General features: G+C 40.5%; 1 protein-coding gene across 1 annotated transcript in view; it reads left to right on the top strand.

Moving 5' to 3' along the window:
- SYNRG (synergin gamma) overlaps positions 1-25,204 on the top strand; it is a 94,503-nt gene extending 69,299 nt beyond the window's left edge. Inside the window, exons 16-23 of the mRNA XM_042781922.1 lie at positions 6,315-6,908; positions 8,946-9,109; positions 9,899-9,952; positions 10,443-10,539; positions 12,620-12,768; positions 23,569-23,679; positions 24,037-24,072; positions 25,073-25,204. Of these exons, the coding sequence (XP_042637856.1) occupies positions 6,315-6,908; positions 8,946-9,109; positions 9,899-9,952; positions 10,443-10,539; positions 12,620-12,768; positions 23,569-23,679; positions 24,037-24,072; positions 25,073-25,204 (1,337 nt within the window). The remainder of the gene's footprint in view (positions 1-6,314; positions 6,909-8,945; positions 9,110-9,898; positions 9,953-10,442; positions 10,540-12,619; positions 12,769-23,568; positions 23,680-24,036; positions 24,073-25,072) is intronic.
- The last annotated feature ends 941 nt before the right edge of the window (positions 25,205-26,145 follow it).

The following is a 26,145-nucleotide window of genomic DNA, read 5'->3' as shown; positions in this document are numbered from 1 at the left end:
CCTGTGTTGTTTAACATTCTGCCCATAGGATTCTTCAGTATTGCAACTGTGGGCTTGAATTTTTTCTTCAGTTCTTTCAGCTTGAGAAATGCCAAGCATGTTCTTCCCTTTTGGTTTTCTAACTCCAGGTCTTTGCACATTTCATTATAACAGTTTACTTTGTCTTCATGAGCCACCCTTTGAAATCTTTTGTTTAGCATTTTTATTTCATCATTTCTTCTGTTCATTTTACCTACTGTCTGTTCAAGAGCAAGTTTCAGAGTCTCTTCTGATACCATTTTGGTATTTTCTTTCTTTCCTGTCCTTTTAATGACCTTTTGCTTTCTTCATGTATGATGTCCTTGATGTCATCCCACAAGTCATCTGGTCACTAGTGTTCAGTGTGTCGAATCTATTCTTGAGATGGTCTCCAAATTCAGGTGAGATATACTCAGTGTCATACTTTGGCGCTCACAAACTTGTTTTAATTTTCCTCAGCTTCAACTTGCATGTGAGTAGTTAATGGTCTGTTCTACACTTGGTCCCTGGCCTTGTTCTGACTGGTAATATTGTGCTTCTCCATCATCTCTTTCCCCAGATGTAGTCTGTTTGATTCCTGTGTATTCCTCTTGTAAGGTCCACATGTGTAGTTGCCATTTATGAAGTTGAAAAATTTGCAACGACTAGGTTGTTGGTCTTATAAAATTCTTTCATGAGATTTCCACCATTTTTTCTATTGCCAGGACCATATTTTCCAACTACTGATCCTTGTTTGTTTACAACTATCGCATTACAATCACCAGTAATTATCAATGCCTCTTGATTGCATGTTTGATCAATTTCAGACTTTAGAAGTTGGCAGAAATTTTCAGTTTCTTCATCTTTGGCATTAGCGGTTGGTGTATAAATTTGGGTAGTTGTATTAACTGATCTTCCTTATAAGCATATGAATATTATCCTATCACTGATGATATTGTACTCAAGGATAGATCTTGAAATGTTCTTTTTGAAATGAATGTGATACTGTTTCTCTTCGATTTGTCATTCCCAGCATAGTATACCATGTGATTGTCTGATTCAAAATGGCCAACCAGTCCATTTAGCTCACTAAGGCCTAGGAAATCTATCTCCAAGTGTTCCATTTAATTTTTGACAACTTCCAGTTTTTCTGGATTCATACTTCATTACATCCCACATTTCAATTATTAATGAATGTTTGCAGCTATTTCTTCTCGTTTGGAGCCCTGCCAGAAGATGAGCTGCTCAAGTCGGAAGGCACTAGAAATATGACGGGGGAAGAGCTGCCTCCTAAAAGTGGAGTCGACCTTAGTGATATGGATGGAGTAGAGCTTTAGGGACCTTTATTTGCTGATGTGGCACAACGTAAAATAAATGTATTTAGATTCCATTGGTTACTCTACTGGTCAAGTTAAAATCCCTGCTGATTTTTAAAAGTAGCAAATGAACATAAGGGGATATTGGCAGTATCAAAGAAGCTATGACAACTCCTAAACTATCTGAAAGAATCAAGTTATTTATTTTATTTTTGTGATTTGGGTGAAGATTTACAGAGCAAATTCACTTTCCATACAGCAGTTCACATACACTTTGTCTCATGACATTGACCACAGTTCACCACAATGCAACAGCTCCCCTCCCACTTCCTTTCAACAATCACCTCTTCCCTGTGTCCATCCCTCCATGCACTCCTGCCCACTGAGCTGTCTCCCTGTGCATAAACAGCCTTTCTTTCTCCCATGATTATTCTCTCCGAGGAGTGTATCTACCTCAGGTAAAATGTTCAATTCATATGCCTGTCTTTTGTTTGGCTGGAAGCTACAGGTGTGGGTTCAATTCCAGACCTGAAGGGCAGCTAGGGACCATAGTCTCAGGGGTTCCACCAGGCTCTATCAGACCAGCAAACCTGGTCCCCCCCCCCTTTTTTTTTTCCAAATGATTTTGAGTTTTGTTCCACATTGTTCTCCCTCTCTATCCAGAATCTCCTACATAGGTCCCCCTCCGAGTGGGTGACAGTGGTAGCCAGGCAGCATCTAGTTCTGGTCTCATAGTTGTATAGGCTGTAGATCGCATGGTGTACCAGTCGCTAGGACTAATTGAAAGAATCAAGTTATTTTTAAAGAGTTCCTTCTTGATCTGTGTTTTTCCTTCAGTTGACTACTTTTGATAAATTGCTTTGCACAATGTTGGCCAATAGCTTTGACAGCTTGAGAGAATCATATGCTTAGGAAGTCTCCTGGGTATCACTGTCTCCTCTTTCTTGGCAAAAGATGCCCATGCAATAACGATCTTTTACTCATTTGATGAGCTTTCTAGTGGTGGCCATAGGCAGTCCCACTGTGTATCCTAACACCATTCCTTGGCATTCTAGTTTCTTCCAACTTAAAAAATCCACAGTGTTCCTACTTTGCTTTTTAAAATTTAGAGCACTCACACACAAACCTGAAGGTGCTTACAGATAGTATGGACGTAATTTAAAGCATAGCTTTCAGCCATTTATTTATACAAATGAAGAATGGGAGGTTCTCATGAGGATGAGAAAACCCTGCAATTATGCAGCCACATTTTCTAGCCTGTTTGACTTAAACTATAATCATTTCTAGGGAGCTCTGTAGCGTAGTGCCTTAAGGCACTTGACTGCTAACCAGAAGGCTGGTGGTTCAACCCACCAGCCACTCCTCGGAAGGAAGGTTGGGCAATCTACTTCCGTAGTGATACTGCCTCGGAAAGCCAAGGAGGGGTCACTAGGAGTCGATGGCACATAACAACAACAACAACATGATCACTTCATTCCTGTTTTCTTCAGCAGCACCTTTCAGGGTGTTTGAGACTCATAGGAAGCAGTCAGATCAGGTTTTATAATTAATAGTGAATATGAGTGTTTTTAGAAAGAATAGGACCAGGGATGGAGAGAAGCTGTAATGTATAAATATTTTATGGTTGGATTAAATCAGTATTGGAAATTAAAAGGTATTTCTTCCTGAATCCAGTGCATATTTTTATTGCTACATGAAATACTTGAGAATAGCGCAATTTGCACATCTATCACCTTTCTTCTCTCTCTGAACCCCTTCTTCAAAAGCCAGTAACTCTGGGCATATGCTTACAGCTTTAGAAACTGCCCATGGAAATGTGTCCTCACATTCCTTGTTCCAAGAAGTACCTTGTTTTTGGTTACAGAATCCATTCAAAAGGGATTTGAATAGAGGTATGGAAGAGACTGATGGGGTGACTTGCCAGCATGAGCAAGAAATCCATGTCTCATTTGAGATCCATGATGGAAAGCAGATTGTATAGTTCATTCCTTTGATCTTTGTCATAGGACATTCCTGGTTGCGAACATAAATACATGTATTGAAGCACACAATTTGTCATATTATCTGTGTGCAATTGCAGTTCAACCTAGCACAGTCCAAGAGTTCGCCAATAGAATTGGAAATACAGTAGCGAGTCCCTGTTCATTTTATTGCATCCATTCTCCATTCCTTTTTCCTTTTTCTCTTGCAATTTTCAGAATTCAGCTAGCAAACTGAAAACCCATCAATAGTAACTTCAGTGATTATAAAAGAAAATATAGGTTATTCCATATTATTTTTCCAGAAAGGGCTTCTATCACTTATGTTGTAGGTCTTACAGAAACTTTAATATTTTTAAGACCATTATATGATAATATATATAATTTGACTGCTTAAAAACTGTTGAACTGTTAACACAGGAAATGAGGAATTTTCTTGGTTTGACCTAGCCCAGTGACCTGATTTATCACATTTTTCTTGGAAAATGGTTTACAAACTTTACCATGCTAGGAAATACTACCATTTTTGTGTTGTTTAGGGCTACCAACTTATGTTTTATAATCCTTGTATAATGTCAGTTTTTTAATACTTGCTTATGTGTTCAAGTTAATGATACTTCAGTAAATTAGTTTTCTCATACTAAAATAGCTAATAAATAAGCAAAAGTAAAATTGGAAAAAAAATATAAAGTATTTCCATTGTTCTTGCATTTGGTTGTTTTTATGAGTTGTTCCAAAAGGCAAGATGTTACATATACCATTTTTAATAAAAACAAGATTTAGTGAAAACCAAAAAAAAAGAAAAAAAAAAAAAACCCAAGACCTATATATTATAAAAATCCTTGAAAACTCTTCAGCTAAGGTAATCCCTTATTGACTTATAATGCCTTTTATCTGAATATATTACAGTCATTTCTGGTTTTAAAAAATATCTTGTTGCATAATTGCACAAAAGGGTCTTTTTGTTACCATAGCAACTTGGTTGCGATATATGAACCAGAGCTAACTTTTCATTAAATTTATCTTTGGTCTCTAGGAAAATTGCTACCCTCTTAATAGATGAGATTCTGGGAGTTGTTCCTAATATAGCTGCCCCAAAACACCCTTCTGATAGGGTCTAAAATACCTGTATTATGAAACGTTCTCCTGAATGTACCCCTTGAAGACTAGATGCTAACTCCATCTGCCTTCTGATTGAATTTCACCTCTTTTGAATCAGGGCATACCTTTAAAGAGTGGGGAAATAAAACCACTACAGCCGGAGGCTTGTTCCATTCCTTTCAATTTGTACATTTTTCACCTGAATCTTCCCCCCACCACCACCTTTTTAATTAGCCAAATTTGAAAGGTACCATTTGCACTGCAGAATTTAAAAATGTATCATCCTATGATAGCTATTTTCAGTGGTTGGCTTTTTTTGTGCATCTGGGGCTATTTTATTATTTATTTGGTACCATTTCCAAAGAGTGTTTAAAGAAAAGTATGTGTTAGGAGATAGACGGAAATGTTAAGAATCCCTTAACTCTCATAAGCTATACAGTGCGGCTGTGAAAGATAGAAATGATCCAATGTCAGTTCACTTTATTGACTTTGTTAGGAAAATCTGGGTCACAAAGCTTTTGAGCCCATTCCTTGTAAATCATGGGTGTGGCTGGCAGAGGGAGGTCTTGTGATTGCTCTTCTTGCCTTGTATACAATGTCTAAAATGAAACTAAACATGGGTCAAAGTCTAAACCTATGTCAGCCTGACAGAGTGGCCTGTACTACTGGCAAGGAGCTTCTCCACACCAGCCAGGCTGATTCACGGCAGCTCTGCTTCTTGAAACTGGGCAAGAAACTCCTTCCCCAGTAACACCACTAAAATGATGAGTTTACTTTTTCACTTTTACTTTGAAATAATTACATTTTAGGCCCTAAGCAGCAACTAAATGCCTAATTGAGACCAAAGGCAACTGTGCTGAACAAACAAAAGAATCGTTGTGTATTGCTCACCAGGCTCTGAGCTTTTACACATAGTCACATTTAATCATGTAAAAACACAGTGCTTCCAAGTACATGGTCTTTTCATTTTACAGAGAAGCAAAGCGAGGTTCAGAAATAATAAATAATTTGCCTACTGGTGCACAGGTGGTGGGTTTCAGAATTGGAAGCTGATCCCAGTTCTGTCTAAATAAAAAACCTGTACTCCTTCCTCAGTTCTGTGCTGCCTCTTCGAATTACTTAAATACGTATTAAGAATGTTTTGTAAAATGAGTCTTTTGCCCCAGAGTTGAGTTTTTATTTATTTATTTATTAATGGCAGATAGGACTCATAGTCAAATGACAAACGGGAGCCCAATGGGACCCAGACCCTTGATTCTAATTCTTAGGGGTTGACGTAGATTAGATTGATTTTTCTTTCCTCACACTCCGCCACAGCAATATGATGTCCAAAGTGACCAAAATAACAACTGGGTAAGTAATTGCTCGATTAAATACTCATGTTTGGCCTTGCCTGAGATAGAAATTTCTAATCATTGAGTAAAAGTTAGGAGACATTATTTTTACTTTATTTTTTTTTAATTTTCACTTTAGTTTGGAGAAATCATAATTTTTAAATGAATTTGTCATGTACATATCTTTTTATATGTACATGTTTTAAAGGAACATTTTCTAACAGGATGGAAGGAGCCATGTTTTAGGCAGAGAATATGTAAGTACATTTTAATATATAATAGACAAGTTAGTAAATGACTAATCTATCAAACTGTATATACATTGGTAGATGAATTGCCAGATTTTTTTCCAGTAGTTTTTATATCCAAAGAAAATGGTTCTTCATGACTAAATATAGATGTCAACACAAGGCTAATGTTGGTTTTTTAAGATCAGATTTTATAGCCCAACTACAAGCTCTACGTGTTAACTCTCACATAGTATAAAACCAATTAGATATGCTAGACATTTTCCTTCTGCAGAGGTTAGGGCATTTTGCCTAAATTATGGGCTTGTCTCTAATTGTGGGGTCTCATTTCCCTTTCAGATATAGAGGACTTAAAATATGCTGCTTTGGGGACCTACAGTAGCAATTTTGCAGTGAGCGCTCTTACAAGCTATGACTGGTCAGACAGGGATGATGCCTCTCAGGGCAGAAAACTCTCTCCGTTTGTCCTCTCAGCAGGAAGTGGCTCCTCCTCAGCAGCCTCAGTGCTTCAAAAGCAAGAGACTTCGTTCGGCAGTTCTGAAAGCATCACCATGACATCTCTCTCCAAGGTAACCACCTTTGCCGCTGAAGATGCTCTCCCAGAGACTACCTTTCCAGCGTTTGCCAATTTTAAAGATGGAATTCCTCAAACTAGTGAGCAGAAGGACTGTGAAAGCGGGAACTATAAAGATTTCACAAGTCAGGACCTGCCTTCTGCTGAACGGAGCCAGGAGGCCCCATGTCCAAGCCCAGCTTCTAGTGGCGCTTCTCACGAAACCCCAAAAGAATGCTCAGATGACTTTGGAGAGTTTCAAAGTGAAAAGCCCAAAATCAGCAAGTTTGACTTTTTACTGGCCAATTCTCAAAGCAAAATGAAATCTAGTGAAGAAATGATCAAAAGTGAGCTGGCAACCTTTGACCTTTCAGTTCAAGGTGAGTCGCTTCAATGTAGATTTTGCTATCATGGTTTCCTCCACTCAGATGTTAGGAGCTATTTCTCAAGAATGAAAGTTTGGTCCCTGGTTTAACAGGAAATAGAATTCGCAACTTTTGAGAGTAGGGTCTATTAGTGATAACTATAAAAATTTTAGAGGCCAGAAGAGCAGTATTTGCACAGGGAGACAGCTCAGAGGGCAGGAATGCAGAGGAAAGAAGGACACAGGGAAAAGATAACCACAGGGAAGAAGTGGGAAGAGAGCTGTTATGTTACGGGGATTGCAGTCAATGTCAGGAAACAAAATGTGAATGAATTGTTGTATGGAAAATGAATTTACTCTGTCAACTTTCACCCAAATCACAATTGAAGAAATAAAAAAGATTACCCTAAGACTTAAGTCAAATCACTATCTCACAATACTTATTTGTGGGCTAAAAACAAGCATAGAACATAGTCTGTTATTCATTAGATTATATTTAGAGAGAGGAATGGACTTGGTCCTGGTATGGACGAGTTAGCTCTGCTCTTGTTGCTACTGTGGACTGGTTCTTGCAATCCAGAGACTGCCATGTGGGTCTCAGTTCAGCCTGTTTTGATTGCCCCACACAGAAGTTGTTTTTTTTTTTAAAGTTTAAAAAAATTCTTTTTTTGTTTAGGTAAATAAGATATATCTAGGTGTAATATGTATATAATTCTCCAGAATTACATTTTATTTGATAAAAAAATGCTCCTAACTTTTAGTGCTCTATGAATAATAAATTTTAAAAGCTTCTCATAGTGTAATTAAAATGTAAGTACAGTGTGCCAATGTGAGTTTATTCAGTTACTTTGAGTTATTAAGGAGCTTGATTCTCTTTAATCCTGGTGAATATTTTCAGGCAATATGTTGCTATTTAATATCATATATGTATAATATTAATATTACTTAATATTAATACAATTTGTCCTAAGTTATTTAAGTATAATTTTAGGCTCTAAACTCAGTATTTTTCAGATTTAAAATGTACTTTCTTTACCAAATATTAAATACTACTTTTATTTATTAAAAAAATTTTTTTGGCGTGCTTTAGGTACAAATTTACAGAGCAGATTTTGTTTTACATTCAATAGTTTGTGTACATTTGGTTTCACTCCCCAATTACCATCCCCAGCCCTAACCCACTCTCCCTTCCTAGTGACTCCCGCATCCCTGTGCCCTTCTTAGTTACGCACCCGTCTGTCCAGCTTTTCCTCCATGTGAATGCTGCCCCTCTGGTCCCCATGGCCGATTGCTCCAAGGGGTGTATCTCTGTGGAGTAGGTGGGTGCATCGCCCTGTATGTAAGTCTTATTACTGCCGGGCTTATTTTTGTTGTTGTTGTTTTTAAGTTTGAAGCAATTGTCATTATTTAAAAATCCTAAGAGATTTCATAATCTGAATGTCTAGCTTTATTTGAAAAGTCATCATATTTGTCAATACTAGGCCTACATTCTCCCCTCTTGACTTGTGGGGCTGTGTAAAAATGCCTTCTTTAGATGGGGCAAACTCTCCCTAATTTGCCACAATTCCTCCCACTCCCTTATCTTCAATTGACCTACTTCAGTCATTTCCTTTATTTGCCTGGTCTCTGTACCATTTGAGTTTGCCTCTTCTGCTTTAAACCCATCCTGACTGAAGGAATCGTTGATCACAATTAGATTGAAAGAGTATTTAGGAGCTCAGTACAGATTCAAACTAATGACTGGAAAAGCAACACAAGTTTTATACATTGATATGGAAAGTTGTTTTTGTCCTCCAGACTCCAGTGATTCTGCACTTAGAAATAAGGAAGGATCCTGGTAGATCAGAGTAGAGCAATAGAGAAAATTAAAGGCAGGGAAGCCAAGCAAGAGAAAAGGATGAAAGGATCCAGTGTGTAGCTTCCCAGGCAGAGTGAATGAGGATTGTGTGTCTGAGTGCCTTGTGACAGACATAGACACCTGAAGAAGAGTCACGTTAGTAGGGAAGAGCCTCTGCTTGAACTAAGCTGAGTAACACAAACCTTCCACTTCCAGGATCTCACAAGAGGAGTTTGAGCCTTGGTGATAAAGAAATAAGCCGCCCCTCCCCTTCTCCAGCGTTGGAACAGCCTTTCCGGGACCGTTCCAACACTCTGAGTGAGAAGCCGGCTCTGCCTGTCATCCGTGACAAGTACAAAGATCTGACAGGAGAGGTGGAGGTGAGTAGGACGGCCTTCTACAGGAGCCAGATCAACGGCATGGAAGGCCGCAGAAAAAGACCTTCAGCTTTCACATGGGAAACGAAGGACAGTGGTGACATGACGCCAGGCATAAAGATGTGTAAAGTGAGAGAGTGATGACATTAGTCTTAGATGAAAATACTTCCCGGGTGTGGCAGCTACTGAAAGTAGTTCTTGACCCTAAACCTGAAACTTTTCATGGGACTTTCTGGGGAGAGAAGTGTTTGGGGAATTCTTTCAGAGCATTTAGATTTTACCATCTTAGTGAGTGTTAAAACCTGGAAAGTGAGAACTTGTTCTAGATCTTCTATTTGCATTTACTTCATCTTAGTCCCAGCCTGGCTTCCTCCTGTAGCCGACACCGGTAACTCTCCCCCTTCCCCCATTCTTTGTCACATGTGTGTGCACGCACACGGCATCATTACTGTGGAGCAGAAAGCCAGTGATTTGATGTTGACTCTTGTGCTAGACACCTACATGGTGAGTTCCTTTGAAGAAAGGTTTACACTGTTCTGGAAGAAGTGAGGCAACGTTTAGAGAGGGAAAGTGCCATAAAACATTTCCCTCGGATTTACAGGTCGTGTGTTCTGAAGTTGTATTTATTAGTAATTTAAAATAGTAGTTCAGAGAGATAAACTGGGGTCAAGCTAAAACAACTTTAATAAATGCAGAGTCTTCAGTGGTCTTTGAATTGACAGAAGTCATAAATAGAGGATTTCAGGCATGCTGTTTAACCAGTTGTTTGGTTTTTTTTCCCCAAATTCGCAGGAGAATGAGAGATATGCATATGAATGGCAGAGATGCCTGGGGAGTGCCCTAGATGTGAGTATGTCACTTTTGTGGTGTTCACAGCTATGCAAGTGCTCCTGATGCCATTTTATCTTCTCCTTGGTTCAGCTGAATGGATGGAGCAACTTGAGGAGAGCCTTACCGTGAGGGCCTTAAGGTGCCACCTCAAACTGTGAAAAGCCACACATCTTAAATGAGGGCTTCTCTCACATATGTAATAGCAGGCTCTGACCCAGCTGTCGCTGTGTTTATGAAATAACCAAAAATGACATCATTAACTCTGCCTAAGTTAAAATAAAATTTAAGCTAGGGAATCTCTGTCTTCTATCTTCCAGAGAAAGAGAGGTTTTTTCCAAGGTTAAAATTAAATGCACAGATTTGTTTCAGCGTAGTCATATACATATGTCAGTTACTCATGCTTTTACACGCTTCTTGACTTTTTGGTAGATTTTCTACTAATAGTAAATTGATTTGCAATGACTTTTCTCAATTATATAAGGCGATGTGATTTCATTCGTTATAGGTCATAAAGAAGGCAAATGATACCTTAAATGGGATCAGTAGTAGTTCTGTTTGCACAGAAGTAATTCAGTCAGCTCAAGGCATGGAATATTTATTAGGTATGTATGTTCTTTTATATTTTACTTACTTCGAATCATGGTACTTTGCATTCTTTCCAATTTCCCCTTACAGTAGATTGCTGAAGCCACAGATGGCCTCGCTTAGTGGCATCTGAATTTGTAGATCAGATATTTAAGTCACAGGCAGTAACAACAACTATTTGACTTAAGGTCTCTATGGGTAAGTTTCCTAGTCCTTGTTATACACATAATAGCAACAATATAAAATTACATCTGTGTTACTAGTTTATCAAAGAGACTGAAGTAGGTGAGACATAAAAATGAAATTATTTTGTCTCCAGTAACTGCCTTACCGTGCTCTGTGGATTCTTTCTTTCTACCTGTTAATAATATCACAGGTTCCCTCGCTCCTTGGCCACCTTCTGCTATCCAACATCCCAATCCAATTTAAAATCTCAGTCTCTGTTCAATTCAGTATCCCAGCCCTCCTCAAGCTTGGGTTTGACTGTGGCCTTGTGTGCTGAGCCCTAATCTTTTTTAAGATTTTTACTTGGATATTACGTTCCTGGTGAGGCCTTCCCTAGCCTTCCCTTTCTCAAAACTGTATCTCCTCTCCCCACCCCTTGATACTTCTTGTCCCCTTCCCTGCTTAGTTTTTTCCTTAGTCCTTACTTTTACTTGTATTTTACTATTCCTTCTGGTTTGTAGTCTCTCTCCCTCCACTGGAGTGAAGATCCAAGGAAGCAGAGATTTTGGTCTGTTTTCTTCACTGCTGTGTCCTCAACACCAAGAGTGGTACCTAGCACATAGTAGGCATTCAAAAATACTTGCTGAATGCTTGAATAAGTTTAAGTCTCAATATTCTCCTTTACTCTGCCACCTCACTCTAGTTCCTCTTTGACTGCTCAGACAAGCCCAACTGTACTGCATAAGCAGAAATCCATTAAAAAAATGGGGAACCCGGTCTTCCCTTCTGGTAGCTTTCCTAGTCTTTGTGTGAGATTTGGTTAGAAGCTCCCACTTGGCGTACGGTGCGCAAAAGCCCCTACCCTTCCCCTGGGAAGGAAGAAGAAAAAGTCAGTGCTATACATGGCTGATGACATACATAATAGCAACTGAAGACCCCTATAATTCCACCAGCCTTCTTTTTAAAGGCTGGGCAGGGGGTTGGAGAGGTAGGGGTGTGCCTGGTGGCTTTCTTTAGAATGTGGTGGTATTGGCCTCTATCATCCTAGCTTGAAAAGTTGAGTCACAATTCAGAGATCACAGGATAAGAGCCAGTCTGCACCCCATGTCCTGTATAAAGGTACTTGAAGCCACTAATTTATAACTCATTGGAAATTCCAGAGGATGAAATATTTCTTAATTACTATGATGATGCTGACATTTAGATTTCTTTTGAACTTTCAATATTCTCGTTTTCAGCCAGGTTAATGGGATTTCCCAAATTCAAACAGATCAGCTTGTAAGAAGTCAGGGGTGGGAGGGAGAAAAAGCTAATACTTACACAAGGCTTGCTGTTCTCTGGCACCATTCTAAGCCATTTGTGTGTATTAACTCATTTAATCTTCTCAGTAACCTTTTGAGGAATTACTATTACTAGCCCAGTTTTATAGATGAGAAAACTGAGGCACTGAAGGTTTAAGTAGCTTGCCCAAGGACACATAGCTAATAAGTGGCAGAGCTGGGATTTGAACCCAAGTAATATGCCTCCATGGAATCCTAGTGGCACAGTGGTTAAAGTGCTCTACCACTAACCAGAAAGTTGGTGATTTGAAACCACCAGCGGCTCTGCAGCAGAAAGATGTGGCAGTCTGCTCCCATAAAGATTTACAGCCTTAGAAACCATTCTACTCTGTCCTCTAGGGTTGCTGTGAGTCAGAATCGACTTGGCAGTTGTGGGCTTAGTGCAGCGCAGCTCCGGACTCTCTGCTTCACCAGTCAGCTAAACAGCAGTGCTGAGGGGTGGGTTGGTGCCAAGGAATAGTAAGGTCAGTTCTGTCCACACAGGCTTTTTAATTCCAGCACAGATACCAGCAACTAAAAATGCAGCCTTGTTGTCTTGCTTATCTCATTCTTTGCACTTTCAGTACCTAACTCTATCCTCTTACTCTGTCAGGTGTCGTTGAGGTGTACAGGGTGACCAAACGTGTGGAGCTGGGGATAAAGGCTACTGCGGTGTGCAGTGAGAAACTCCAGCAGCTGCTGAAGGACATTGATAAAGTGTGGAATAACCTGATCGGCTTCATGTCACTGGCCACACTCACGGTAAGCCCATTGGACAGTTCAGCAGTTGCTTTTCTTTCCAGAAACCTGAGTTATAAAATGGGACATACATTCCTATGATGATACTTCCTGGAGTCTGAAGGTGTCTACTGGCTTATGTTATGTTAAAAGAGGAAGATGACGTTTGTGCAGTCAGTTGAGCAGTGTTAAGTTGGCTTCTGGGTAGCCCCAAAGCAGTTGGACCTAAATAAGCTGGGAGTATAGGAAAGCATTCACTTTTTCTTTATCCTTGTTAATTCACATACATATATACATGTTTGTAAAGCATGGCTTTGTGTTCCTGCCTTTTAACTTTCAGTTATTTACATCCTCTGTGTGGTTTTAAAAGCTGTATGCTGCATCTTGTTGCTATCCTGTAGTGTGCTTAACCTCTTTACTTTTATTAAGCTCTTGGGTTCTTTTCATTATTTCCTGTTTGGAATAGTTCTTCTCTGAATATCTTTAAAAAAATGGCTGTTTCCTCTTTTTGGGATATGTCCCTCAAAGTGGGCTTAGAATGTCAGCGTGTGTGCATGTGTGTGCACATGTACATGCATGCATGCATAACAGCTCTTGTTCCATTTATTAGATGGTTTACCAGACAGCCTGGACCAGCTGACAGTGATACCATAAGATATAAATAAACATTTCTCTATACTGTGTTCTAAGGAGCTCTGGTGGCGTAGTGCCTAAGACATTTGACTGCTAACCAGAAGGTTGGTGGTTCAAACCCACCAGCCACTCCACGGAAGCAAGACAGGGCAATCCACCTCTGTAAGGATTTACCACCTCAGAAACACAAAGGGGATCACTATGAGTCAGAATCGACTCAATGGCAGTGAGTTTGGTTTGGTTTTATACCACGTTCTAGCTTTTTTTTTGTAAATTTCTTAATGAAACAAGTATATGATTCCTTAAAGTTGTTTGTAATTTACATTTCCTTCTTTTCTGGAAAGGCTGTGCAGAGTTCCAAGTGATAATTTACTATTTCTTTTTCTGTTACATAAAAATTATTCATCTCTTTTGATCATTTATTAAGAGGGATATGGCTATTGACTTCATATATATATATATATTAATATATAGCAGGTAGTAATAATTTTTTAATCTATATTGGGTAGTAAGCTTTTATCAGTTATTTTATTCCCTCTTCTATTACTGTCCCTTTTTACATTTGATTGGGCAAGGCTATTTTATTTTTACATACTTGTGCCTATCCTGTTTGTCTCTTATGATATCCTTTATTTCCATAATAGTCAGAAATTTATCTTCCTTCTACAGCTGGAATAAATATGCTATTCCATTTTCCTCTCTCTCTCTTTTTTTTTTTTTCTTTTACATGTAATTGTGTGGCCCATCTGAACGGGATAGCAGCCATGTGGTAGGAAGCAATTCATATTGCTATGGACTGAGAGCAGGTGGATACCCAGCTATCCCAACATCATGTCTGAAATAGCAGATCCTTTCACCATTGTTATGTGGCTTCTGGCTTGTAATATGAAGTTCTTAAAGAGCTTAAATAATTTTCTGTTTTGTTTCCTTGGGCCGCTTTTCAATTTATAGCCTAAAATCATATAGTTTGTGTAATTATTTTTAAACAATATTGTTCTGGCCAATACAGTAAGAAATGAAATATAAATATTTGAAGAGACTAAAATATTTGAAAAGAGACTAAATTATGTTTATTTGATAATATGAAAAACTTCTAAATATCTGAATTCAAGGACTTAAATTTATTGAGTTTGGCAAATATTCATAGCTTTCCTACATATTAACAATTTAGAAAATATAGTGAGCTGGAAACTGTATGTTCAAAAATGTGCTAAATGACCCAGGCCCTCAGCCCTTCTGAACTTCTGACCTCCTGGCCGGGGCTCCTGGGTCCATTCCTCATCCCCTGTCGCTCTGTTCCGCACACCACGACCAGACTGTTCTTTCTCAAATGCAGATTTGATCATATCATTTAAATCCCATTTCAAAACCTCAGTGAGCTCGCCATGGTCTTCCGGCTCAGGTTTGAACTCCTTAGCTCAAGCTCTGAGATTGTTTCTGTCACTTGGACCGCCTCGGCCTCTCTCCACCTGTTAGGCTGTCTTGCCTCAGGGACTCAGCATCCTATTCCCCAGAAACCATCCCGAGCCCCCCTACCTACAGTCTGAGTTAGATGTCTTTCCCGTGTTTGTCCGTAGCGCATTTCTTCATCAGAGCACTTAATGTACTTGGTCATTCTGGGTGTCCTTGTCTCTTGCCCACTAGCTTGTCAACTCCTTGAAAGTGAGACTATGTCCCTTATTTCTTTAATATTAGAGCACTAATAATTTGTTCCCACCATGTTTGGTGGGACTTTTCATTGTGTGTGTATGTTGTTGTTTTTTTCTTCTTAATACTTTTACTTTGAGACATGATAGAAACATCTTATAGGTACGCATCAAAAAATAAGAACTAATCACAGGGAAGAGATAACCACAGGGAGGAAGTAGGAAGAAAGTGGTTACATTATAGGGATTGCAGACGATGTCATGAAACAAAATGTGAATGAATTGTTGTATGGAAAATGAATTTGCTTTGTAAACTTTCACGCAAATCACAATTAAAAAATAATTATATGTATGTGTGTGTATATATGTCTCCTTTCAGTAACTGAATGAACAGGTCATTGAGCAGTTTCTTATAACATCTCTTGATAATAGGCAAAATGGCGTAACTCTAAAGTACATTTTAATGAAAGCCATTCTAAATATGGAAAAAAATAGATTTAAGTAACAAACTAGGAAAAGGCATGGCAATGTGTACTGACAGTGGGCTCATGTCTTTGCTCTATAAAGAAAGCATAAAAATCAGTAAGAAATAAAGCAACATTTCAGTAAAATGTGAGCAAGAACATGAAGTAGTAATTCATAAAAGAGGAGGTACAACTAATCAAGTAGACATTAATTCAAACTAAAACAAGATTTCAATTTTTATCTACTGATGGGCCAGATTTTTGTTTGCTTTGTTTGTTCGCATCGTAACAGTGTTGATATGGTAAAATGTGGACTATACATTAAGGATGAAATAGAAATTGGTACCGCTCTATGGGAAAGGAGTGTGGCACGTGCTGCCTCTTTACTGTGAACCCCTTGAAGGCAGGGACCAAAGCCACATTTTGTTCCTCTTTTAGTTCTTGATCTGAACACAGGGCTTGCTGCTCCATAAACACCCAGTAAAGGTTAAATGAACTAATGGAAGCATTTACAAAGTTCAGAGCAGTTGATTTACTAATTCTACTTCTGGGAAGGCTTCCTAAGGCAACAAGTCTAAATATAAACTCATAAAAAGAAGCAAGTTAGTTGCAAGTGGTTCCTTTTTCAACTGCTACGCTCTCTTGCCTCCTTGAAGTGGGTGAAGTTGGGTAGATAAAATCCAAGATGGACAAAATCTTTTTCTTGGGCGTGGGGTCGGAGTGTTTAGCATTAGGGTCATTGAGGTGAAGCCGGAGGAGAGTCCTTGGCAGCACGCGATATCAGTCCCCGGGCTACTTCTGCTTGCCCTTCAGTGTTCAGACCCACCTGCCACTCCTCAGAAGTAACATCGGGCAATCTACATCTGTAGAGATACTGCCTCAGAAACCCAAGGGAGGGATCGCTATGAGTCGAATCACCTTGATGGCAGTGAGTTTGGTTTGATTTTGCACAAATGGAACCAATCCTTGCTCACAGCAAATTCTTCATCACAATCATGCTCACGTGGTGCATATGCAGTTTTGAAATCATTGAAAATTGTTTTAAATCATTTCTTTCAGTAAAGTGAGACTAAATGAGAACCGTATGTACATGTTCCAATTTACCTATCAATTACACTTAAAGATACACTTAGGAACAGATCTCTTTTAACCCGGGGACTGCCTGTAATCGATCAAGTTCTTTTCTGTACCTTTTTTCCCCTATTTATACCCCAGAACTATAGAGTAGCTTAAAAGCCTCTTCCCCACTACGATTGTAAGGTTCTATAAGGGCAGTATCTGCGCAGGGAGATAGCTCAGGGGGCGGGAATGCACAGGAAAGAAGGACACAAGGAAGAGGTAACTGCAGGGAGGAAGTGGGAGGAGCTGTTACATTGTGGGGACTGCAGTGAATGTCATGAAACAAAATGTGTATGAGCTGCTGTGTGGAGAATGAATTAATTTGCTCTGTAAACTTTCACCCAAATAACAATTAAAAAAATAATAATAAAAAAGATTGTAAGGTTCTGTGTTTTGGTGACAATCAGTTCTCATTGTAATTAGCACTCTGAAAGCTGGAGAAAAGATGGCTGAGATTTCAAAGCATATCTCCCTTGCCTTGAGCTCTTTGAAGAAACCGTATGGTAAAAAACCAAGTACTTTTCAATTTGCGACAAAGGAGTCCTGGCCTGAGTTGTGTTGTGTGCTTACCTCTGAAGGTGGCTCCTCTCCCAGCTCCAAGGCCCCATGATGCTACAGCTGCTCAAAAGAAGGGCTGGCCTGTCACCCACTGGTTGCCCCTTCGGGCTTTTTTTTAGTTATTCTTTTTAGTTAAAAAATATATACAGTGAAATGTAAAAATCTTGTATTATGTAATGAGCTTTTTTAATTCAGTGAGTTTTGACAAATGCATACCCCTGTATAACCTACACCCCTATCAAGATACAGAATGTTTTCCTCATTCCAGAAAGTTCTCTCATGCTCCTTGGTAGTCATCACCCACCCGACTCAGAGGCAATTCCTGTTCTCATTTTTTCCGACGAAGGATTCATTTTGCCCAGGCTTTTTAAGGAAGTCCTAGACTCTGGTTGTTACTGGGAAGAAAGCCTTTTGGGTTTCCTAGTCCGTCTGATCTGGTGAGTGTTGCCATGTGCACCTTGAGTAGCTCTAAATCTTTTAGTCTGGCGAAATGCAGAGTAAGCAGACAGAGTGGCCAGGCACTTGTGCCCTCTCCCTTACGCTCCCATTACGAATATGTTTCTGGCATTCATGTTTAGCTGCTAGTCAGTGATTTTCCTTGACATTTTTTGTAGACACTAGGGAAGGGTATAGAGATGAGTTAGTATGCAACTTGACAACACAGCTATGTACTGCAAATTGTACAGGAACCACTGCGTATGTGTTCTTGTAGTTACTCATGCTCTTCTGGTTATAATTGCTTTTTTCTCCAGGTTAGCCTGACAGCTGACATTTTCTGCGCTGCTGATGCAGATAAACTCCAATGCTTTACTACATTATAACCATGTTAGTGTCTCTTGATAGCTGGTAGGTCCTCAGTCTGTAAAACTTCCTTGAATTGCCCATTGCATGAAGAGTAGAATACAGTCAACAGAAGCAGTATAAGGCATGATTGGCCATGAAGAAGTTTGTACTCTACCAGAACTGAGGAGAATATAGTTATAATGTAAATAACAGACAAACCAACATCTGTGAAATTCAATTGAGTTGTAACACAATTACACCTAGACTCTAGGTACTTGGATTGGAGGCTCAGAACGTGGGGATTATTGCTAGAGAGGCATGATGGAGGTTGTGTAGGAAGCTCTCAGACCTTTACACTATTACCTGGTTTTAGGCAGATGTGTTTCTTCATACCACATTGCCTCTCTCACTCTTTGATTCCAACAACACTAATAACAATAGTTCCCTTCTCTTTTGTACCTAAGACCTGCTTGGCATTGTGCTGTAGGCTTTGCATTCATTCTCATTTAATCTTGATAACAATCCAGTGAGGTCAGTAGTATAATCTCCATTTTATTGGGTGAAGAAATTAGGGTTCAGAGAAGATAAAATTTACCTGAACCTGACAGTTCTGGGGTTTGAATCCACATCGTTTCAAAATCCATTCTTCTTCCTCTTGTGTTATTTCCAGCTTCCAAGTTGCTGAAAAAAAAAAGCCTTCTTTCTTCCCAGGCAGACTCGGTAAAATGATTCACATCAAGAGGCACCTGCCTTGCTTTTCTCCAGTGCAAAGCCCCAGACTGTAGTGCTGCATGGGAGCAGCAAAGCCGGGCCGAGGAAAGCCGAGTCCGCGGTCTTAAACTCCAAACTGAACACGATTCTATTCTGATGCATGTGGGGTCACCATGAGTTGGAACTGACTCCATGGCAACTGGTCTGGTTTGGTTTCAAACATTTATTTAAGCTGGAAGTTATACTGGCAGAGTTTCCTATCACACTTTGCCTTTAATACTCACTTTATCCCTGGACTAAGACTCCCTCTTGTGGTGGAAGAATATCCCCTCAGAGCACAGACTGAGGGAACTGTTTTCTCAGTTATGTCCCGTTAGTATGGATTACACGCCAGTGTAAAATCCGCTGCCATCAAGTCAGTTCCCACTCATAGCGACCTGTAGACAGAGTGGAACTGCCTCATAGAGTTTCCAATACTATAAATTGCCACAGAAGCAGACTGCCTCATCTTTCTCCCATGGAGTGGCTCGTGGGTTCAAACCACAGACCCTTTCCTTGATTGGCAGCCGAATGCCTTAACCACCGCACCACCCGAGCTCCTTCAACTTAAAAAAAAACAGAAATCCTCACAACTGGATTAATAAGGAACATCATGATAAATGAAGAAAAGATTGACATTGTCAAGGATTTCATTTTACTTGGATCCACAATCAATGCTCACAATCAGTGCTCAGCAGCCAAGAAATCAAACAACATACTGCATTTGGCAAATCTGCTGCAAAAAGCCTCTTTCAAATGTTGAAGGGCAGAGATTCACTTTGAGGACTAAGGTGTGCCTGACCCAAGCCAGGGTATTTTCAGTCTCCTCATATACATGTGAGAGCTGGAGTGAACAAAGAAGACCAAAGAGAGTTGATGCCTTTGAGTTGTGGCATTGGCAAAGAATATTCTCTTTACCCTTACCTCATGGATTGCCGGAAGTACAGCCAGAATGCTCTTTGGAAGCGAGCATGGCAAGATGTCATCTCACGTATTTTGGTCATGTTATCAGGAGGGACCAATCCCTGGAGAAGGACATCATCTTGGTAAAGTAAAGGATCAGCGAAAAAGGGAAGATCCTCAGCGAGGTGAAGTGACGGAGAGGCTGCCACAGTGGGTCAGACATAGCAGCAGTTTCGTGGATGGCCCCGGGCCAGGCAGTGTTTTGTTCTGTTGTGCTTAAGATCGCCGTGAGTTGTAACTGAACAGACAGCACCAAACAGCATCTAGACTCCCTCTTCTAGTAGAAGAATGTCTCCTCTGGGCACAGACTGAAGGAACTTTTCCTTTCTCAGGAGGGGAGGATCGTCTATGTTGGTGAGATGTGATGCACCCTCAACGTTAGCTCCCTGCATGAATTATTATCTCAGGATTTTATTGTGTGGATGTGGATTGAAGCTCACTAGGTTTAGAACGAAGGAAAAAAATCTATCTTGAAAAACAAAATGAATCTATTTTTGTCATAGAAAAATCTAAGAAAGGAGAAAGGACTGTTAGTCTGCTGATCTCTAGTCAATTGCAAATCACACAGCTCTTTGATTCCAGTATTATCCTCAGTATAATACAACTTCTCTCGTTCCACCTTTCAACTTGAAATGAATGGTGAATTTCAGAGTACTTATTTCTTATTGCTATGGCGGCGTATCAGGAGAACAGGTTATTTTTTTTTAATAATGATACTGTTTTTGCCATCTTGCCAATTTGCAGTGTTTTTAGGGACATAATCTTCACCACGGTTCTGCATGGCTGTCGTCAGTTGACAGAAGGGTAAGTGTACAACACTTACATGCAGAACAGTGATCCCCAAAGTTGTCCACATCCTTCTCACTGAAACCTGTGGATACGTAACCTTACATTGTAATGGGACTCTGCAGATGCGATTAAGTGAAGGAGATTGAGATGGAGTATCTGGGTGGGCCCGTTGTAATCACAGGGATCCTTATAAAAGGGAGTCAGAAGACTACGCATGAGAAAAGGTGATTTGATGACAGAAGCAGAAAGCAAGCGAGAGATTGTAAGATGTTTATGCTCTGGTTTTGAAGATGGAAGATGGTGGGACCACAGCCAAGAAATGGAAGGAGTCTCTAGAGAAGGCAAGAAAACAGATTCTCCCCTAGAGCGTCCATCAAGCATATGTCTTTGTTATTGTTTCACTATTACCCATGCTCCTATCATTATATGGATTATTTTTATCACCCCCGAGAGTCCCCTGTGTCCCTTCCCAGTCAGCCCTCTGCCCCAATGCAAACACTGATAATGCTTTCCATCATCATACGTTTGCCTGTTCCAGATCTTTCTAGAAATGAAATTATATAGTATTACGTATTCTTGTATTTGCCTTTTTTACTCAGTATAATGTGCTTTAAATTCATCTGTGTTGTTATATATATCAATAGTTAGTCCTTTTTATTGCTGCCTAACATTCTATGAGTCTGGGCTGACTCGACGGCAAATAACAACAACAACAACAACATTCCACTGTATGAATATATCATGGTTTGTTTATCTGTTTTCCTGTTAATGGACAGCTGTGCTGTGTCCAGTTTTGGCTAACATAAATAAAGCTGCTATGAGCATTTTTTGGAAAAAAAAAAACAATTGGTGTTCCCTAGAAGGATGGTAAATGGGCAAGGGTAGCTGGGAGGTATTTAAGTATTAACAAATCCCTCCAACACTGGGGAGATTATATAATTGTATTGACTTATTTTTTTTTCCCCAGTTGTGATCTGCGTGAAAGTTACAGAACATACTGGTTTTCCATTCAACAATCCACACACATTTTGTTTTGTGACACACAACATTTGTTTTGATTTACGTCAAGTAGACACACGCCCTGGAGAGAACAATCATGGGAGAAGGAAGGGCTGCTTATGCACAGGGAGACAGCTCAGGGCGCAGAGGAGTATGGAGGGATGGACACTGGGAAGAGGTAACTATGGAGAGGAAGTGGGAGGGGAGCTGTTGCATTGTAAATTTTGGTCAATGACATGAGACAAAGTATATGTGAACTGCTGTATGAAAAGTGAATTTACTCTGTAAATCTTCACCCAAATCAAAATAAAATTAAAAAAAAAAAAAAAGAACCCAACTACAACAAGGAAGTCGCAGGGGGCCAAGGTTCAGAAAAGAAAACCTAAATAAATTGTTTTCAGTTTGAATTAAAAAAAAAATTTGTTTTGTTTTGCGATCCCCACAACATCACAACCCTTTTCCCACTTCCTCCCTGTATTTGCCATTTCCCTTGTCCTTCTTCCTGTCCCTTCCTGCCTTCTGAGCTTGGTCCCTGGGCAAATGCTGCCCTTTTGAGCTTGTGTGGTTGATTGTTGTAATAAGTGCATACCTTCCTAGTATTATACACTTTATAGGCCCTTCATTTCACTGAAAGTTGAACCACGGGCTTGAGTTTAGTTCCTGGCTTGAAGGGTATCAAAGGGCCATAGTTTTGGGGGTTCCACCAGTCTTTATCAGACCAGTAAGCCTGGTCTTTCTTATGATTTTGAGTTTTGTTCCCCATTTTTCTTCCACTCTTTCTGGGACCTGTATAAGACTTTTTGTGCACATATGTTTCCATTTCTGTTACGTAAGATGTAAGAGTAGACTTGCAGACTCATAGAGTAGATGTGTGTTTAACTTTAAAACAACTGGACTTTCTGACGTTGGTACCTGCCTTTTTAACCACTGTGCTATACTGTCCATATTTCATCGGTTTATTGTAAGGAATGAATTAGTTACTGCATGAAAAATACTTAGCATAGTGCTTAGCACAAGTTAGTGCTTGACTTACTAGTTCTTATTGTTTACTATCTGTCTGATGACTTCCAGATCTCTGAATCTTAAGCACTGGGCCTATGTATCCAACTGGCCCCTTACGTAACAACTGAGCTTAGCTGTCCCAGTTGTCCCAAAATGAACTCATCTCCTCAAGCTCACTCCATTCCCAAACCCAGTCCTCCTCTCCTGTACCACTTTATGGTGAGTCTTCTCAGTTGCCCAAGCCTCTCCCTTCCTCGCACTCAAGCAGGTCATCCAGCTCTTTGATGCTGCTGCCTTTGTCTTTCTTGCATGTGTTCATTTCTCTCCATTCCCTGCTGTTGCTGCCTTAGTTCTGACCCTCAGTATCTCTCTCCTGGGTCTGTGCAACAGTCTTCTAACAAGGCCCATGCCATGAGGATTGCCAGCCCCAGTTCGTTGCCTCCACTGCAACCAGAGGGATCTGTCGCTGATACAAACCAGATCCTGCCATACTCCTGTTAGAAGCCTTCATGGCTTCTGGGATAAAGTCTCAACCCCTTCTGTTCCTTTCAGAGTCTTCTGCGCTGCAGCCTCATCCTTCACCTCCTGTCTCGTAGCTGGGCTCTCACCCTCTAGACGCCTTCCCACTTCTGGTCTCCTGCCTAAAAGTCTTTGTACTGCTTGTTCTCCACAGAATATTATTTCTTCCCCATTTCATCCTACTCTATCCCTTTACCTGACTTATTCACATCAGAATTTCACCAAGAGGTTCTTAAATTCCAAGAAGTATTCTCTAACTTTAGGCTTCTTGCCCCTTAGTTGGGGTAAGTGCCCCTTCCAGGTGCTCTGGCACTTTGTACTGCCTCCTAGTTTGGCTCTCGTGACCCTGCGTTGCCCGATACCCCTGCAACTCCTACACTAGACTCTGAGTTCTCAGAAAACGGGGACTGTTTCTTGCTCAAGCCTACATCCCTAGCACTTAGAGCATTAATGCTTCAGAAGCTGAATGACTGTATTGGCAGCACAAGAGAATGTACTTAATTTGCTGCTGGATCCACTGGGGATGAGTGACTAGGGAGTGGAGCAAATAGCATGTGGAATTGCTGGGTTCTCACCCACTTGTCTTGTCATCCTCACAGCCAGATGAGAATTCGCTGGATTTTTCCTCCTGTATGCTGCGCCCTGGGATTAAAAACGCTCAGGAGCTTGCTTGTGGAGTGTGCCTCTTAAACGTGGACTCCAGGAGCCGGGTAAGTCACTTGCCTGCACCCTGCAGGTGGCAGAGTGCTTCTCTGACATGACCTAGGTGGCTGCCTCAGCTCGCCCACTTCACTGCAAGGTCTGTGACCAGAGGTGGGATTTTATAAAGCCCAGAGAGCTGACCGTAGAAGCTGGTAGTTCTTCCAGAAGGGCAGTGGGGACGCTGTTGAGGGACCCTGTGCTCTTCTCCCATTTCCAATGAGCATGCCTTGTGCCTGCCACAAGCTGTGTCCTGGGGTGGGGGGTGGAGGGCCCAGAGAAAGGGAGCAACTTGTTAGGATTTGTTTGGAGGCAAGAAGCCAGGTGCTAGGAATTTTGTTCATCTTATGGTTTCAACGTTATTTCAGAAAGAAGAGAAGCCTGCAGAAGAACATCCTAAAAAAGTATGAACCAGTTACACATTGTCTTAGCGTATCCATCTTAATTTTGAGTGTGGAAGGCAAGTCGGATGATTCCACTGCCGTCCTGAACTGTTCCAATCATGAATCCTTTGCCAAGTCATTTTTCTTCCCATGTTTGATTTAATCCACTGATGTGTCTGTGCGGAGCCACCTCTGTCTTGTTTGCATGCTTGTGTCCCATAATTGGCTTCTGGTGTTGGCGGTGATTTCTCTGTACAAGGAACAGGTCACACAATGAGCACCTTCTGGTCCCTGGAAGGCTGCAGGTTGTTTAGTGACACACAGAATGAGAGCAAAGAGCTGGGCTGCTTCAGGATTTGGCCGTTAGCAGACAAAAAACACATTTCAATTTCAGAGTTTTGTTTTATTTGTAGTGCTTTAGGGAACTAACCCCTGGAAGTGACTGAGGTCTGGACCACTCTTCCCTGGCTCCCTGTAACTTACCTATAAGGATTACTCGTCTGGAGCCAATTCTTACGGGTTTAATGTTCTTTTCTTTTTTTTACAAACCCTATACCCGTTTGAGCTTTTTAAATTGTGTCAAGTTAGTTATCAGCTTCCACTGGCATTAGTCCTTCAGGGTTTTTATCTGTTTCTTTCTAATGTTTTTCTTTAATGATGTGACTGTAATTGGCCACAGAAATTTTCATGAATAAAAGCCATTTAAGAGATTACATGTTATACTCTCTTGGGGGAGGGCTTCCTTCAGTATAATGAAAACAACCCCACCCCCATTAGCCTCTATCTTTTCAATAAAGGATTTGATCTTCTCTTGCTGAATTAAACTGGGTTTAATGGTAAAGATTTTATACCTCTAATTAGCAGCAAGAAACTTTCTCACTTGAATTCCTTTAGCCACCTGCTCCGCTTCTGTGTGTGTGCCATTTTGGCCTCAGACTCTGGAGGGGGGACGTGTTGGTTCCTGATGAGCACTTCTGTGCAGAAGGCTGACTTGCCCCACACTTCTGTTTGTCCATGGCAGGCATTCAACTCAGAAACAGACAATTTCAAGCTGGCATATGGAGGGCACCAGTATCACGCCAGCTGTGCCAACTTCTGGATCAACTGTGTTGAACCAAAACCTCCTGGTCTTATCCTGCCTGATTTGCTCTGAAAAGCTCCTCTATGAAGCACCAGCCAGTTGTTTTGTGTTTCCATCACACCCCAGGGGGTGACAGGGACCAGCTGACAGAATGCAAGTATTGCAAAATTCATCTCTGTGAATCTATATGAAGAATTCCCCAAAGAGTAGGGGGAAAAAATATATCAGTGGCAGTTCCAGTCATTCCTATCGGCAAACTTTGTCCCCTAGTTTCCAGTGCCAGTCTTTGGGACTTGAGATAAAGTTGCCCTACCCAAAATGCATGTGGCACCAAAAGTTTGCTGACTTACCTCTCGTTCTTACAAGCTGGTTTAAAGTATGGACCACAATATTCTTTACATCAGGAACAATTGATCCTGCAACGCTCAAACTGTGAAGACTTGACATTTGAAGAAAATAAGTTATTGTAGGACTGGAATTAGCAAAACTGCTTCAAGCCAGTGCTTATTTCTATGTAGAACCCTTACTGTCCTGTGAAGTAGAATGTGTTTATCTGCACTTAGTTTGTTAATATCGGAAATGAATAAAAAGGGGAAAACGTGATTAAACTGATGTGCTTATCTTTCTGTAGAAAAATTTGTCTCCTCTCCCAATGGCAGGTGGGTGTAGGCTGATTTCTCAACTTTACCATCGCAACCGAACTGATTATCAACTCTCCTTCATTTCTAAAACTGTCAACTCTCAAGAAAAGTTTTTCCCGAAACATCCATGGGGGCTTTGCAGTAGAGAAGAAAGTTCATTTTAGAGGCCAAAGCCCTTGCGTATCGGGATGTGTTATCTGTCCCTTTAGGAGCCCACACTGAAAACCTTCTGTTACACTTCAACAAAGACTGTGAACGTGGTGATTGTTTTTCAGACAAGATTTGGAACGGCAAGTGAATGAACTCATCTTTGCCATGGTTTTTCTCCAGATCTCCAAAGATGACTGTATAGGGACCAACACGGCCTATCTT

The sequence above is a fragment of the Orycteropus afer genome, unplaced genomic scaffold, assembly GCF_000298275.1.
Source record: "Orycteropus afer afer isolate SDZICR_OR568_19922 unplaced genomic scaffold, OryAfe1.0 scaffold00196, whole genome shotgun sequence".
NCBI lineage: Eukaryota > Metazoa > Chordata > Mammalia > Tubulidentata > Orycteropodidae > Orycteropus > Orycteropus afer.
The sequence above is the reverse complement of the archived record's forward strand: the minus strand, read 5'-3'. Positions and strand labels throughout refer to the sequence as shown.